At 44.1% G+C, this 17,786-nt stretch overlaps 1 protein-coding gene across 1 annotated transcript in view; it reads right to left on the bottom strand.

Annotated features, from left to right (window-relative positions):
- Positions 1-386: 386 nt before the first annotated feature.
- ppp1r37 (protein phosphatase 1, regulatory subunit 37) overlaps positions 387-17,786 on the bottom strand; it is a 44,298-nt gene continuing 26,898 nt past the window's right edge. The window contains exons 5-13 of the mRNA XM_071512581.1: positions 15,010-15,129; positions 11,807-11,957; positions 11,393-11,548; positions 9,539-9,651; positions 6,909-7,050; positions 6,644-6,810; positions 4,413-6,426; positions 4,178-4,263; positions 387-3,802 (exon numbers count right to left, since the gene is read on the bottom strand). Of these exons, the coding sequence (XP_071368682.1) occupies positions 4,187-4,263; positions 4,413-6,426; positions 6,644-6,810; positions 6,909-7,050; positions 9,539-9,651; positions 11,393-11,548; positions 11,807-11,957; positions 15,010-15,129 (2,940 nt within the window). The 3' untranslated portion in view covers positions 387-3,802; positions 4,178-4,186. The remainder of the gene's footprint in view (positions 3,803-4,177; positions 4,264-4,412; positions 6,427-6,643; positions 6,811-6,908; positions 7,051-9,538; positions 9,652-11,392; positions 11,549-11,806; positions 11,958-15,009; positions 15,130-17,786) is intronic.

The raw sequence follows: 17,786 nt of genomic DNA, 5'->3' as shown, positions 1-17,786 counted from the left end.
ACTGGCCACACAACACCGGCCCACAATTTCATCATTTTTTCAAACTTTATGGATACAAGGAAAGAGTCTTTAGACAGTGTTTCGGGAAATCCCACCCCTCTTATTGGTCTCATCAATTCAGCAAGAAGACTGCATGCATCTACTGGAAAAAAAAGAGAGAAGATGACAGACGGCTGCTCTAGTTTACAAAAAGAAAAAAGACCCCAAGATATATTAGGGGCATCTGGTAGGTCAGGCCCTTCTTTTAAGTGTTGGATTCTTATTAAAATCACACCATGATATCTTTTGACTCTCCCCACACCCTCGCAGTCCCCCACCCCAGCCCACCCCAGCCTCCCCCCCTTGTATTGTTGGAGCAGGGGAGGAGTGGATTAGCGCGGTCTGGAATTCCTTCAGAGGAGAATTACAGTAATACATACAGAATAAAGCTCCCGCCCTGTACTCTACCCCCTGCCTCCATCCCTCGCTTCAGGAGAGCTGAACCTCCTCACCTTTCCCCAGCACATATCATATCATTTGGTCAACGGATCGGTTTTCAGTCCGGCTCATGAGAGAGAGGGGGTCAAGCCTCTGCCTGCCTATAGAGACCGATCGGCCTGAACAATTTATCTCTGCTTGACATTACATAGATGTGATGGGGAATAAAAAAAACTGGCAGGTCAAGTTTAACTTCTAACACAGTACAATGCAAACAAAATAAAAATATGCCTGGACATTAAAGCTCCCTCTCTCCACACAGCGCTCAGTGGCAGGCTTTGGCTTTGGGTCCCTGTGAGAAGTGTGAAGCCGCTCCTCAATTTCAAAAACTGCAACCTGGCCACATCCCCTATACCTAAGATCTAACTACAGCAAAACATGATTGTCATTTTGCACCGACAGCGACTTCTTCATCCTTCATCAGTACTTCTATCGCACCAGTGGAGCAGTGACTCCATTGTCTAGAACATTGCTCTGTTATCAAATTAAATATTCTCATAGTGGTTGCAGAAATTACAGTAGGATAATAAAGCCTGAAAATTAGTTGCCAGCTATATCCGAGATAAAACTCCCAACCAAACTTGATTTGAACACAGGACATCGTTTCCATTTTCCCATGCAAAATGTGCAACGATCAGACATTTCAAAGGCGGAATTCCCAAATTCCGAGTAATTTCAGTGAAACATTCAGTCACATCATTAGTCATTACATGCATTTATTTGAGAGGAACAAATTTTTGCCATACATATCTTTGTGATTACCAGCACATTTCGATTAAGTTAACAAATTATTAAAAATTTCTAAAAATTAAAGCATTACAAACAGTGGGGGCAGCACAGCAATGTTGATTTCAGCTCAAAACAAACTGTTGGCGGATATGAGAACGCAGAGCAGGAGGGTCCCATTCAAAAAAAAAAAAAAAAAAATCTGCTTCATGAACATTTCTGAGCAAGGCAGACCAGCATTCTTCACATACATAAATGAAATGACTTTTCATTTGGAGTTTTAATGCCTTGCTACAGAAACATCCTGGATAGCAGTTTGATTTGAACGGCGCCCCCTGTCTGCGTCGTGGTGTAACAGCGGGGCGACGGGCCTTGACGGTGTTGCTGGGGATGCTGCTGTACAGACCGTGTTGTCCTCCAGATGAGATATTGCTCTCCATTGAGTAGATTCTCCATTGGCTGTTCACATCTACTGCAGGAAAACACCAAACACCCCCTGCGCCCTCTTGTGGTCGCAGCGTAACCTTGCAGAATAGTGTTAAAAATCACAACAGGGGTTTTGATGCGAACCATAACATATGCTGCCCTACCTGAACAAAACGTTCATTGTGTTTGTTTTCATAACTGCAACCCCCCACTATTGCCATAGTCATCCATTCAATCATGTATTTACCCCTCCGGCCCAACACTGTTATCTTATTTCCAAATCCCTCTCCCCAAAAAAAAAAAAAAAACTCTCAACTAAATATTTGCTCTAGTTTGAATCTGAAATATACATCAAAAAGGGGGTAAATCTTTAAAAGCAAACCCCGATGGAAAAGAAAAGATAAAACGAAGGGGGGGATGAAGGGAGAAAAATAAATCACACAAAGAGAAGGCTCATATAGCTATAAAATAAATACAAAATAACTGATTTCTCAAAGCAGCAAAATGGAAACAAAGATGAGATTGAACCTAAAACTGTTGAATTGAAGGCAACATTAATCATGAGTTGGAGCGGTGAAGTGAGATGGCACATAGTACCAGTGGAAGACTGAAAAAAAAAAAAAACGAGGGATGGGAGGAGGGAAAGAGCGAGAGAGAGGGGGAAAAGACAAAAGAGACAGAACTGCTTTTCTTTATACTCTTGGAAGAGTTTCACACAACAATGACCGGTTGGACAAAACAACTGTAAAAGTAAGCCTACGATAAAAGTGTCGGGAATCGGAGAAGAGAGAGAGAGAGAGAGAGAGAAAACAAAGAGGACTCTTGCTGTAATGAGCGGCATAAACTCAACCAAGGCAGACATCTTGTTCCCCCCCCCCTCAACATTCACAGAAGTAGTTTTTTTGTTCCCCCCCTACAGAAAGGTTCAGTTGGGAGTAAATTACCGACACCGTGACTCTCAAAGCAAACCCAGAGATGTTTCGGTACAGAGACAGAGCAGTTTGGCAGGTGAGAGAAAGAGAGAGAGAGACAGAGAGAGAGAGAGAGAGAGAAGAAAGTTTCCGGCTTCTCCGCATCAGATCTGAGGAGACTGACTGGAGGGGATTGCTGATTCCTGAGGGGCCAAAGTGAACGAAGGAGGAGGTGGAGAGAACAGAGAAGAGGGGAGGTCACTTTGGCAAAGGTCCCTTACAGAGTTTTTGTTTTGGGGGGTGTGAAGGGGTGTGTGTGTGTGTGTGTGGGGGGGGGGGGCACAGACATAAAACATGAACACTTATACAGTCACATTAACAAACACCTTCAGCTTCCTTGGATATAAAAGCCTTTGTCGGTGACCTACTTGAACCTCTGAAAAAGGAAGCGTCCCGCACATTCAAAGCCAGTCGGTCCGCTCAGCAGGGTCCGTGACTGTCACTTGTGTCTTTGAGTGTGCCGTCGACTCCACTTTTCTCTCAGGAGAGTGACAGTTAAGTTGTATGTCTGTGTGTGTGTGTGTGTGTGTGTGTCTGTGTGTGTGTGTGTGTGTGTGTGTGTGTGTGTATGTGTGTGTATATGTGTGTGTAATGGCAAAAAAAACCCTTAGTTCCTACTAATCCCCTCCCCCTTCAACTACAGTGTAAATGTCAACAATCTACACAAACACGTACTGTAGAGCAAGCGGGGGTGTGAGAAAGGTTTGTGTTTTCTGTGTCTTTGGTTAGTGTTATATCCCCTCCCCCCCCAATCTGTCTTCTTTCCGCCTCGCAGGTACCTGCTTTGAGTTGTAAAGTTTCCTGACTGACAGAATGTAGTGATAGTAGGGCGATTATATTTCTCTTTTTTTCTCTTTCTCTTACTGGATGTGCGTGTGTTTTGAGTGTGGTTTTCAGTAGTTGATGTAGCGTGGATGTAGTGTGGATGTAGTGTGGGTGTAGTGAATTCCTTATACGTCGTGACCAAGCTTGAGTAGTTTATTGTCCTTTTCTGTTTTTTTGTCTTTTTTTTTTTCATAGATTTGCTTGTATTTATTTATGTATAGAAGCTTAGATGGGAAACACCGGGTCTTCAGTCCTCGATAGGAAGGTTGAGTTGGCGGTAGATTCATAGGAACGATGAAAACATTGTAGGGCAACCAGTCATGTAGAAGAGCCAGACGGACTATCTGAGCGCTCCGATTCTCCTGTCCTCGCAGTCCCTGTTGAAAAGGAAGAGAGGACATGAATTAGTTATAAATACAGTAGAGAACAAATCCAATTTTGGGTGATTTTCATGTTTTAACTTTAATTAAAAGGATTACATGCTTCTCTACGGGTTCAGAAAATTCTCCGACCTCTTGGGATCACGAAACCCTTTAAAAACTCTTTGGATTAACTGAAAAATGCTAAAAACAAGGCTGTTTTCTTTGTTCTTGAAACACTGACATTTTGGAAATACCAGGTTTTCACACAACAGCAGCGATAAGTTTACGTTTGTGCAATGCCATTGTGCATAAACTAGTTGTTTAATGTCTACGACGAATTATGTCTGCTTGATATTCTACTGTATGTGCAGACGGAGGGATTGCGTTTACCTTCAGACTTCACGGCGCATCTCTCCCAGTCTCCAAACTGGCGTCTAGCAGCAGCTCCTCCAGGTCTTGTCCGCAGCTCACACTCACTACACAAGTTACACACACACACACACACACACACACACAATGGCAAATAAGCTTCTCATGTTCAAAACCAACTGCACATGTGATTTTTTGTATGTTTGAATCCTCCTCTAAAAGCGGTAAAGATGTGCGAGCCCTCCCCCCGACTCACCGTGTTCCATCACACAGCTGCCGGGTTTGGGACTCTCGGCGTCCAGAAGATGGAGGGAGAACTCGGGCTTTAGGCCGTTGGGCAGAGCCGAACCCACCACCTCCCCCTCCACGCTGCCGGGACCCTCGGCTAAACACTCGCCCTCGTCCGCAGAGCTCTCGTCGGGCGATTCCTCTGCCTGGAAGGGGGAGGTAGGACTCACTTCCGAGGCGGGGGCGGAGGTCTCAGGGTCGGGACTCTTCGAGGCTTCCCCTGCTAGAGGACTTGGGTCCTGTGCTTCTCCGTGGGTCAGAGGAAGTGCCTGTTGATCGATCTGGACAGTGAGGACAGGCTGGGCTAATTCCTGTTGATCTGGCTCCGTTTGTTGCGGTTCTCTGGCTAACTTTGGTGTTGGTTCTTCTTGGCTTTGCTGGCCGTCCCCGTTCTCCGTTACGCTCACTGTGGGTCTTTGATTCTCTGACAGGCTTGCCGGTTCCCCCTGCAGCTCTTGTTGTGTAAGTGCCTCTGTCTGCTCCTTTGTTTGGTTCAGTGACTCGGTCTGGGGCTCCTCCGATGCAGAAGCGAGCTCATTCTGTAGCTGTGCAAGTACAGATGCCAACGGCTGCTGCTGCGTTGTGTTTATCTGTGGCGTTTGTACTGCTGGGATACTAGTCTGGGTCTGACTCAGCTCCTTCTCCTCTGACTCTTTACACTCGTCTTCTGTGCTATCTGACAGAGGAGAGATCACCTGTGTCTCCTCTTTTAGACCCTGATTCTCCTCCTGCTTTCCTTCCTTCTTTCCTGTGGCAAATTGCTGTTCTACCGCAGTAGGCTCTAGTTGGATGCCTTTAGTACTCTCTGGTACTTCCTCAGTGAGCTGGGGTGTTTGTAGTGGATCGCTGGCTGTTACCACCTGCACCGGTAAGGAATGGGAAGGCAGGGCTGGTGCTAGTAGACTCGGGTCTGACTCTTCTGGTTGTAGGGTGCTAGCTGTTATGTCCTCTGTGGGTTGAAATGGTTCAGTAGACTGTGGTTCTAGTGTGTGGATCTGTGTACTATCTAGTGCAGGCTCTGTATGGGGCAAAGTTGTGTGCGAGGGCTGTGAGGGCGCTACAGGACTCTGCTCTGCTGGTTTACAGTTTGTTGACAGAACAGATAAACTCTCATTCACTTCCTCCTTTATCACTTGTGTTTGTGCAGGCGTCTGAGGTTGGGGGGGGTCTGCTAGGCTCTGGGTCCCCTCATTGCCAGACTGGGATCTGGGCAGCAACTGGGCTTGCTGTGTTTTGGGTGTGCTTGCCTCTACAGGCTTCTTTGTGGCCTCCTTGGCCAAGTCCTGGTTGGGTGCTGCCGCAGGTGCACCTGTCTGCCCCTTGTCCTTCTGGAGCTGGAGCTGTAGCTGCTGCTGGTCGGGGGGGCTCTCCACCCGAGTTACCATGAAGATCTTATGGCCCCTCCCCGGACTGGAGACAGATATACAGCGTCCTGGGGAAGGAGGGGTGCCGGGTGGGACAGGGGATTCAGTGACAGTGATTCCTGAAATGACACTTGGCCCGCTAGCAGGTGAGGCGGATGGGGATGGGGGCGTCTGTGAGGCACTGAGGGGGGGCTGTGCGACCCCTGTCTGGGCTAGGGGAGCAGTCTGGTTTGAACACGGGGAGAGGTTAGCTGCGGAAGGGGCTTTAGACAGCACCACCTCTTCCTCCTCATCCTCAGTGTCTGAGTCGGACTCCAGGATCAGTGGAGGAACCCCCGTCTCAGGACTCGCTCCTGATTGGCTGCTCGTCTGTTCTTCACTGCCTCTTGTTCCTCCTTGTTCCTCACCGTCTTTCCCCTTTGTCTCCCCCTTCTCCTCTGATGCTGCTGCTTCCTCCTCCTCCCTCGTTCCGTCCTCTGTGGCAATTTCGGCCATGGAAGCCGACTGCCTCATCTTCTGCTCCGTTTCCTCCTTCTCTTTAGCCAGGATGAAGTTCCTCTTGCAGCCATTCTGGATCTCAGCCAGCAGGGCACGCTGGGTCTCAATGAAGCTCTTCACCTGAGAGACAAGAGAATAAGTCTAAAACAAGTGACCTGAACCACAAGACTATCCGAGGAAACACAACTAAATCAAAGCAATTCCTATAATCTCTTTTCAGTCAGTACCTTTCTCCAGTCTGCTGTTTTTTTCCTACAGTTTCACCTTTCTCTACACAGACAATTTTCTTTACCCCCTCTCCTCTATCCCCTTCCCCAGCCCTTGTCCCCGCTCTCACAGTTTCTTTCTTGGGTTCCCGGTCCAGGTCGAGACGCAGCAGAGAGGTGTTGACTTTTAGGGCGAGGGACAGAGCCATCAGCCCGCCTGTCTTGATCTCATTCTCTCTGAGATCAAGACGCAGCAGCCTGGGGCTCTCAGCGATGAATTCAGCCACAGCCACAGCTCCTGAAGCACAGATGGGAGAGAGAAGCAGGAGTCAAGGTTTTGCAAACAAAAATCCTACACAAACACTAAAGCAGACACACACAGACAGTTGGTCCCACCTTCACAGGACAGCTTGGTGGAGGCCAGGCCCAGCCTGAGTACAGAGCGGTTGGCAATCAGGCCATCCTTCAGCTTGTGAACCCCTTCATTCCCCACTGAGTTATGGCCCAAGTTCAGAGTCTCCAGACTCTGGGTGCATGGCTGAGGGAGAAACGACAGAGAATGAAAAGCTGTGAGAAGGTGAATAGATTATTTATTTGTGTGTTTAATATCTGTTTGAAAATCGAGTGTTTTTATTAGCAGTGGGGGAGTGTAAAAGCTGATAATAGTCATAATATCACACTGTTTTAGAATCAGATAGAATTAGCTAGGGTGACTTTTTACAGCTGGTATTTGTAAGCTTGGGTAATGGAGTGTTCAGCTGAAAATACATTGATGGTAATTGTACAAAGGTCCCACATTACAATGTTATTGCACTGTTATCCGGCTATATAAGTACCCACTGTGGAGATCTCCAGGGTTATGAAACAGCAGGCGGGACAATCATGGGATATGCCACATCAGTGTGAAGGGAGTCTTCAGGTCATTTTTGTGTGTTCTGCACCCAAGCTCCAGTGATGGGAACACTATCAGACATATTTCTTGGAAGACCTCAGTGTCAAGATTCACAAAACGCCTAAAGCAGTATTTTTTTTAATTCCAAAAATAATTTAACGGAAAACAATCATGCGTTTCTGAAAACAAGTGGATTGCCACAAGTTACAGTACGTGAGGTTGAGGTTATTCTATTATTCTGAGGTTATTCTCAGATTTAATATTTTCAGTGTTGTTACTCAATCTTCCTAATCTCTTATCACTTCGCTCTTACACCTGACACTTTATGCTACATCTGTTTCCTCCTAAGAAATTTAATTAGCTTACCTTGCAGCTCAACGTACTAGAAACTTATTTTCACCTGCCTGAATTATCTATCAATGCGACAATGATTTGTTGCTGGCACAAATAACATTTGCTTGGATACAGTTTCCTGCATCAGAGACACATTAGAGGAACTTTGGAATTCTACTGGAATCAATACAGACATGTGGATGGACTGAAGCAGTAAATCATATTAGGAAAAAGACAAATCAAATTACAGCTGTATGACCCTTTAATATTCACAATTAGAAAATCCAATCTTAACATCCACTGCCCCCCATTAAATGATAATTATTTTGTTTGTGATAGAGTTTTCTAAGAACAAGATTAAAATGAAACGTGTGGGTAAATTCTGCTAAATAGCTTTTCAAACATCAGCAATCAGGAAAAATCCTACTCATTTTCTATTTACCCAATTTCCCCATGGTGATCTTTATAATCTTATCTTCTAAAACAGTTTTGATGAATTGAGATAATTTTATCCAGAGTTACAAACATGCTGCAGTCGCCCCGTGACTCTCGTTCATTTCTGTTACTGCTATGTTTTGCTAATGTTTATAAAAAGGCAATCACCACAGAACTTGTTTGTTATACTATTCACAGGCCAAAGAACCATTTGAATATTAAAATGGACAGGAGTATTATTCAAGTGAAGCCCTGTAGTCAGTTATATCTCTCAGTATGTCTTCCTCTGACTAGGACTGTTATGACTCAGCAGTGTCATTGTCTAATTGTAGATACTGAGGAAGAAAAACCGTGAACTCAGCTCCACCGACGACAGCAGGCAGTGTGATGATAATGCCCATCACTCCACAGCAGGAATAAGACCAGTGAATGCAGCTACGCATTATCTGTAGTGGGCTCCTCTGCTGTGGTTGATAGAGTGAAGTCAAGCCAAGACGGACAGAGGCACTAAGACATTAACTGGGCCTGAGCTCACATCTATTCACAGAGCAAGATGTGACTGAACAAAATGTCAGGTGTATTAGTGAGGTGCTACATGGGAAAATCCAATCAATTCAGACATCATAGGTGCCCTTCACACCATACATTAATATGCATCTCCTTCAGTTATGGATTATCCAAATTGAATTTACATCTAAACTATTCACAGAGAATCAGATATGCAAATATGAATCACCCATATAACAACTTCGTAGTTAATGCAAAATATTTAATCTCATTTGTCCAAACAGGATATCCCAGGCAGTAAGGAGGTTGAAACGCTGCATGTGCTTATGTTATTTCAAAGCTTGTCTTCCCCTATTAGCATCATCATAGACAACAGCTAGTCCTCAGTATCGCAATGCTTTTACTTGTAAGCAAACCAGCAACTACTTGTGTATCGGAGATCGCTTGTGCACCTGGATTACTATCTGTCTTTAATGCATTTTAGGTGCATTTAAACCTACATTTTTCCATCCATAAAGAGACATGTGATGTGTAAGAGACACAGAGCTACAGTATAATGTGTATAAGCAAGCCAAACTGCCAAACATTAGCAGATATGAGAACGCCAAGGGACATATAGAGAACAGCAGAGTGTGTTGTTCTATTCTGATTACTTCTGTGAAACAGTAATGAGGAGAAAATTGAATTCTTGCTGCTTGGGCAGTCTCTCTCTCTCTCTCTCTCTCTCTCTCACACACACACACACACACACACACACACACACACACACACACGGTTTCCTCTTCAACCTCCGATAACAACAAAAGTATCTCTAACTGTGTGCACAGTGGTAGTCTTGTCCCACAGTGTGTGTCTGTACCAGTGCAGCAGCGAGGTAGCCCATGCCGTTGTGTGTGAGCTGGTTGTTCCACAGCACCAAGGTGACCAGGCCTTTCCTCTGTTCTTTCAGTCCCTCACACACGTAGGCTAGACCTGCACAGAGAGAGAGACACACATCGACAGAGAGGGGGAGAGAAAGAGAGAGAGAGCATACGCAATTAACTTCAAGTGTCAAAATTTTGAAGCTACACCTTTCTACCTGTGCACCAGGCATTTCAACAAATACACCTCACTCTTGTGTGCTATGGGATACAAAACGGAACTGGAACCAGTGCAAAATGTATGGCCTACAGTGGTACTTGCAAGGCATTTGTTTCAAGCCATTTCTAGAAAGCTCTTATAATTTCCTATTGTTTTCAATTATTTCAATGTAAATAGTTTGCCAGCACCTAGTGGTAGTTTTTGGTGCTAAACCAAGCGTACGACATCACCTGACCTCACATCTCAGGAGCCCCTTAATTAAGGCAGGTGTGCTGAAATTGGGGGACTGTGGAAGACGCCACAGAGATACAGTCTTCAACCGCCGCGTTTTTGGTTATTTTGTTTGGTTTAATCTTAGTTTTGTTTGGTGAATTTGTTTATTCCCCACTGGTTTTGATTCTTTTAAAAAAGGCCCGTTTATTTTGGGGAATGTTTGTTTGGGGTTTTGGTTTCGTTTATGACACGACAGTCAGCCAAAGCAGTTTATAGCTTAACCCAACAATTCTCAGTTCAAACCCCTGGACCACCCGAACCATTGTGGATCATCGAACTGTGAGTAATTAACTAACAGTTAACCAAAATACAGCGCGTTGATCATGTCATGGTGTCTGTGGGCAGCTAAATTAAGGTTTGGTAGCCAGAAAGAGCTTCTTGTTGTGTGTGCATCTTGCAGCTGTCAGTCAAGTGTAGATTAAAAAATATGTAGCAGTGGAAAGCATAGCAAAGGATTTTTTTCCATGCATTGAATTATTATGAGCAAGTTGACAGATTTTAGATCATTATCTTTACAGACTTATTGATAAGGATATTTGAGTATTTGGCAACGTAAAAATGTAAAACTCAAACGAAGGGCAGTATTTTCAATAGTCACAATTATATCAATAAGTCAAAAACAAAGAAAAACATGCCTTGATGTAATACTGTTATCCAGTTTGATCAGTATAGTTTCTAATCTGATATAGTAATAGAGATTTAAACTTAAAATGAAGCCAAGTTATCAAACATAGCAAAAGAGGAACAGAGATTAATACCTAACTCTTTCACAATAACTAGCTTGTCCTGTTCTAATAATAGTGATACTCTGAACAGATGAGGCATGTATTTTGCACACCGCCTTTTTCTCTGCGTTCCTCTGTACACATGGTTCCTCCGTCCAGGAGCTTTGTTACATAGGATGGTTGGTAATGCACGTATCCGGAGGCACATTCTGTAATATATGTTGTAAGTAGTTTCCTTTATTGCGCTAGTCTGCCACAACACTTTATGTACACATACACGGCCCTCTCAGTGGTAATTCAATACACATTTGCACATGATGTGCATTGTTCACATTCTGTTTCATTGCTTTATTGTTTTATTATTCTTTTACTGTTTTTATTGTTTATTTGTTATATTGCTTTATATGTATGTACTGCTTATACTCCACTTGAGTTTTTTCTCTATTGACTTCTATTACTTTTGCTGTTGCAATGACCTCAGGGATCAATAAAGTGTCATCACATCTGAGTTTGTGAGAAGACAATGAGGTGCACGCAGGGTTAACAAATCTTCTTTATAGAACTCCCTTGAAGAAGCATACAACATTATAAAAAGATTTAGTGCCGCGTACTCGCGTTCCATCAATCCTGCTTACCAGAGTCTAGGATGTGGTTGTTGCGCAGGTCCAAGATCTGGATGTTGTAGTTGAACTTGAGCAAGTTGCCAAGTTGGGCCGAGTCCTGCAGGCCATTCAGCTTGTTGTCTGCCAGGTACAATTCCCGCAGGTTCATATTCATCTTCAGAGCCGTGGCTGGACAGAGAAAAAAAAAAAGATAAGGAAGATGAGGGAAGAGAGGAAGATGAGGGAGGAGCAGGAGTGGGAATGAGGAGAAGAGGTTAGGGAAAAACATAAAGAAAGTCAGGGATAGAGAAACAGAGTCAGGGATTAAAAATGTATATTCAGTCAGATAAAACACTTCATTGAAGCCTGGAGAACCCTCCTCTTTCCCCTTGTACATGTCTTGCCTCCCATCATCCCATCAACCCCCTGGCACTCTGCCCGTCTTACCCAGTAACATGAGAGGTCGGCCAGACAGGCCAGCGTTCTCCAGGTGGAGGACTGCCAGACTGCCGCTGATCCGGAGGGCTCGCGCCACAAATGGGGCCGAGTGGTCCAGCAGAGGGGTGTTACGGGCATCAAGATACTGCAGAGAGCTTGTCTGAGGGGAGACACAGATACGCAAATGATTAGAAACAACCTCAGAGACACAAACAATTTTGTATGCATACACACAAGCACACACAGAAATTAGAAATTAAAATGTCACAGAGAAAGGTGGCATACATCACCATCTATAAAACTGTATAGTGTGTGAAATTATGTCCTCATAACCACAATCAGAAAATACAGGTGGAGTAATGACGCAAGCACACACTGACTGAAAACACGTCTTGCAGTAATATTCTCAAAACATCTGGCTAACACACACATACACACACCCACCCACCCCTGTTCCACCTCTGCACCCTCTATCCTCTAGCTGGATGCCTCTGCTCTCCATCCTAATCCAGGACCTCCCATTACCTGTAATCTGATCTGCTGTGGTAAACTGAGGACTCGCTTCACAATGCCAGCTAAGAGCATTATCAGACCTGATACATAAAACATACACCATTATCCTCAAATGCGCAGATGTGAATGATGAAGATGATGACGTGTTTGTGCACAGCCTCCATGCAGACCGGCCAGAGGCAGTGAAATATGGGCCTTTGTCTGCTTAATCCAAGGCTTCACCTCAGGGATTCAAGGATAGGCGGTTGCCAAAGCATTTGTGCATAAAATATCTATTGGGCTTTGCTGAAATGAGCTCCAGTCTTTTATTGACAAGCTCAGACACAAACAGTCTGCAAGCTGGAGGGTGTGAGTGGTGTCTCCAGGCGGTTCTTCTGAAATATACCTCATCACTCATCAGACACTCATCAACGCGTATAACCAGGGGAAATGCCTTTTGGGCATAACACTGATCCGACGACAAATCAGCCAGATATCACACAGTCACAGGTGAGATTACAGTGGGGCTGTGGTGATCCTGAAATTTTTTAATGATGATTATCGTCTCACAAATAATTGCGATTAATGATTTAATTGTCCCCCCCCAAGGAGAGTGAGTAATGAAATGAGCACATGAAATAACAAATAAATAGGTCACAATATTAAAAATAAACAATGTGCTGATCTGCGAAGTCGTATGTGGCTTTGCAGTGTGATCCATGTTGCTCACTGTGCTACATGTCAGACCAAGGGAAGAGAGTGTCTGTAAACTTCAGAGCGTTTGTGCGCACGCTAGAATGAGCGGACTTTGAATCGCCTTCAGTCAAGCGAAGACACCAACAGGCTGCACAGCGCTACAGCTGATGTCAGCATCCACAGCAATCTAATAACATAATGTACAAAGGAAATACAACATCATGCTGTAAAATAAAAATCATAAAAATAACAACCAAATTACTGTCTACATTTCTATTCCTAAAATATGACAATATATATACTGGGGGAAAATGGAGGCGTAGCCATTATTTGATTGTATAACATTACAGGCACATCGCCAAAAGCACTTGAATTAACAAAACACCAAAAAGAACTAAGCAGTTAAATGATAAACAGCAACAAAGTGTAAGGTATATAAAAACATTACATATTTCTTCTATAATATAGAATAGAATAGAATATAGAATTTAATTCTTGGAATGTGTTTTTACGTGCGCACTCATCTCGCATTTCCTCCTATACCTTGCAGTATTATACAGTATTAAATTATAGGAAATATCCAAGATGGATGAGATTTGCTTAATGTCAAACATGGATATGTATATAATAAGCTCAGTCAATTAAATCCTTCGTGGAAAGAAAGATTCAATCTCGCAGGATTTCTCTGAAGCGGTTCCTTGGCATGGTTTGTCTGGAAGAAGTCTGTTTAAAGTTTTCTGACCGGAAGCTGTTGATATCCGTGTTTTTACAGCATATATTTCACAGAAATACAGAAGCACAATGAACGCTTTCAGTTCATCCACAGACATCCCATGTTTTGTGTCCAGGAACTCTGTGCGCCTCATCACACTATTACTTTGAAGTAATCATATGTGTGAAATTAGTTTCCATGGAGTTTATCTCCACATCCAGTTAACCTCTCCACACCTGCCTGCACGAAGATTTGGGCTATTTCACAGGCAGCAAGATCCAAATCAAAGTAATGACCTAGGGGGCGACGGGATATAAACTTTGACCAATGTGCAAACACATTTGCTTTTATTTGAAAGTTGACGTCAATGGTCATACAAAATAATTGCAGTTGGCTCCTATAATCGTGATTATTGGAGTATTCAATTATTGCAGCAGCCCGAGATTATAGTCTTTGGGTGATATTTGAATACATTTATCTGACAACCAATTTTGAATTCTTTTGTTTTTTTTAAGATTATATTTTTGGGCATTTTGCCTTTATCAGACAGATAATAGTGAAGACAGACAAAAAAGGTTGGGGGAGAGAGGGGGGCGGCATGCGACTAAGGTCCTGCTCCAGATTCAGGTTGTTGTGGTTATTGCGCCTTAGACCACTGATCCAGCAGGACGCCCCCCATTTTGAATTCTGAATGGTGAGGACTGACTTCAAAGAACACGGTAAAAGGGCAAAAGCTTGACTTCGGAATAACAAGCGAGGCAGGACAGACCCTTATGTCAGAGTGCTGACAGAACGGTGTGGGTGCACCGACCCGGGCTCAGCCAGTATCAGACAGCACCCACAGAAAATCGGGAGCGCCTCTGCCTTCCCCCTGGGCACAAAGCTGACATTAAGAAGTAGGTTTTAGGAGGAGAGGACTTGACAGGGCCTCAAGTCAAAAGCCTTTGAGACCGATGACTTTAATACCTAATGCCATTTCTTTGGCCCGCACACATGCATACCAAAGCATTTTGATATCATAAAACGACTAAAAGCCTAAAGACAGAATGTGTGATACTGCACAGTTTGGGCTTGAGGATGAAGAGCTATTTCATATTTTCTCCATCTTTCTCTCTGAGGGAGGAGAACAAACACACACAGTCCAGTGTGGTCCATGGCCCCTTCTTCCATTTTACATTTGGGTGAACAGCCATCATCCTTCTCATCCTATCTCGTTCCACCCACTTCATTCACCCCGTCCCATTCCTATCCCACCTGCATTTCTCTGCAGAAACTATTATGCCTTTGGGGGGGGGGGGGCATGATCTCCCACCTTCCTCATCATGTGAGCTGCGGCCTGCCATCCTCGGGTGCCGATGTGCTTATTGAAGGAGATGTTGAGGTGTGTGGCCGACTCGTAGTATTCGATCATGTCAAACAGAGCTGATGCACCCTGAGAGGCAGAGAGAGAGAGAGACAGAAGCAAAAGAGAAGAAGAGGAGAGACGTATTGAACATGATGTAATTTCAGGTTCAAATGTAACAGTTGGAAGAAAAAAAATCCTGCTGTTTATGACAAAGTACATTGGTGTTCTGCAAACTGTTATGAAACCTGAAGATAGAAGGATGTTAAGAGATACAGCCTTGGCAGTGTTGAGAGCAGCTGCGGTTGCCCTGGTAACGGCCCCTCAGGGTTAGGTGAGACCTGCTGGGACGTTTCCATGAGGGCCTAGGGGTGGGGATGCAGAGACTAGAGCTGCAAGGAGAAGTTCTCTTGTCTAGACTACTGTCAATGGTTGCAAATATTCAGCAAGATATGAAATAGTGCACATGTACAAATGAATAGTTTTAAGAGTTCTTCGCTTCTAGACACAGGAGTCTCTGATGAACTCCATTCATTACAAGATGAAAAATCTTTTTTGAAACATGCGGTCTAAGTAAAGTTATGGTAATGAGGGTTCCTAAATGGTAGGGCCTGACTGAATAGACTGATTACATCTCAATGGGGGGAGTCTTCCTTCCTCTAATCAATCATTGACATGCTGGTTATGTAATGAAATTAAAAGCTGTTGATGACGCCGCATCAAAAATGATGGCTGCTGATTTAGCTTCTCTCTGTATTTTTCCATTAGCCTCCCATATTTCATCACAATATGCCTATCGCTCATGAACAAAAATTTGCATATTATAATAGCCAAAATGAGCTACTGGCTCATTAGCGCTCATGTGGATTCTGTGTCCCTCCCTACCTGTGAATCAGCATTATCTAAAAGCAAGGGCAAACAACAACAAAATAATCAGCCAATGATGGATTGCCCCTGCGCAGCCAGTTGCAGTATGTGACTAGCAGATTAAAATGGAGTATGAGAGCATCTGAGTGCATCTTCCTCTGAGGCTGATGAGGAGTGACGACAGGGAGACAAAATCGGGCAGGCTGCTGCACGGCTCTGCCACACAGTCTCACAACCTCTTCCCCTCTGTGTGTGTGTGTGTGTGTGTGTGTGTGTGTGTGTGTGTGTGTGTGTGTGTATATTGGGTGACATTAGTGTGTATACGCAAGTGTGTGTTTATCTACAGGGTGGGGGAGATGAGTCACATCCAGACCAATAAAAGCCAGTCTGTTAGCACTCCCCAACGCCTGCTCCTCCCCATGCCCCTTAAACTACCATTCATAGAGCGTTTCCTCTCCTTTTGTCTCCCCACATCATTCCTAACACAGCACCACTGCTGCAGACACAGAACTCAGCCAAATCAACCCATCCATATTTCCCACACCTATTACAACCACCTACCCATCTTCTGACCCCAGATTCCATTTATCTTGTATCCCAGCTTGCGCCACTCTCAGCTCGACTAGCCCCACTTTCTCAGTGTTTTCTTCTCCTCCATCACCGCTTCTCATTTTGATCCAGCCTGCGGCGAGACGCTCGTCTCAGACCAGGATGCTGCGCTGCGGTGACTCAGTGACTGACTCACTCAACCACTTCACTGACATTTCCAGGGCAGTGTTCCATGTGGGGACAACAGTGTGTATGTGACCGTGCGTTCCCTCGGTTTGTATTATGCTATGCTTGGGTGTGTGAGTGTCTGGGCTGCATGTGCATTATCCGATACAAATATGTGTTTCAAAAGGTAGCTGGTTACGTGTACTGTATTGTACTTGAATGGATAAATAACTGCTTGCGTTTTGCTTTGTGTATCAATAAGAAAACCTGCATGGTGACTTTATAATCACGAATACCAATAGTGTGTGTTTTTATGTGTAAAGACTATGACTTTAGCCCTAATCAACTGGATCTGTTGTACTAGGGGAGGTCTTGTGTTTTTCCAGGGGACCATTCATACGGGATAAAGGGTCCCTGCAAATTCCCTTAAATTACTGGATATAAAGCATCATGATCTTCGCTTCCGCTTATGTGTGTTGGCCGCCAAAAACGTAACACATTACTATATTACAGAGACAGTTGAAGTGGATTTCCGTTACCAGGTGACCTTTCAGTTTGGCAAAAAACAGTCGGTGATTTGCTCTAGATTTTTTACTTACTTATTTTACTCATCACTCCGGATGGTTTTTAGCCAGTGGCAAATTACAGGATGCTATTCCAGGATGCAACTGGGTCAAATGTGTTCAACTTGGGGACTGATTCAGCCAGGAATATCATGGACCCAGTCCAGCCAGTGTGAGTGGTCATATCATTTTCATCTATTCATTGTTGCAGGAAGGGCCGGGGCTGGGAGTCAGATCCAGGTCCCTCTTGCTGTGAGGCGATAGTGATATCAACTGAGCCACCATGCCACCCTGGTAATATATTATTATATAAAAGAAAGCTGTTATGAATTATGGGTCCAGGGTTTGTTAAAACATTACTGGATAGTCTTACCTACAGGCCAAGTTAGGCTAGGCATATTTTCTGCCTAATGAATTATACAATGTGCCTTTAATAGATAGGCATTTGATTAGTATGATAAAGGGTATGGATGTCACCTCCACAGTGGTTCCAAAAAATGTAGCCCTGGTGAGGCTACAGATAGACTTGACCTGTAGCTCTCATTACAACAACCCATCATAGCAGCTTGTAGGATATAGCTCTCCTGATGGACTTTAACTTAA

The sequence above is a fragment of the Centroberyx affinis genome, unplaced genomic scaffold (assembly GCF_046629955.1).
Source record: "Centroberyx affinis isolate AG114_WGS23_722 - 3 ecotype Tasmania unplaced genomic scaffold, CSIRO-AGI_Caff_v1 ptg006358l_1, whole genome shotgun sequence".
Lineage (NCBI taxonomy): Eukaryota > Metazoa > Chordata > Actinopteri > Beryciformes > Berycidae > Centroberyx > Centroberyx affinis.
The sequence above is the reverse complement of the archived record's forward strand: the minus strand, read 5'-3'. Positions and strand labels throughout refer to the sequence as shown.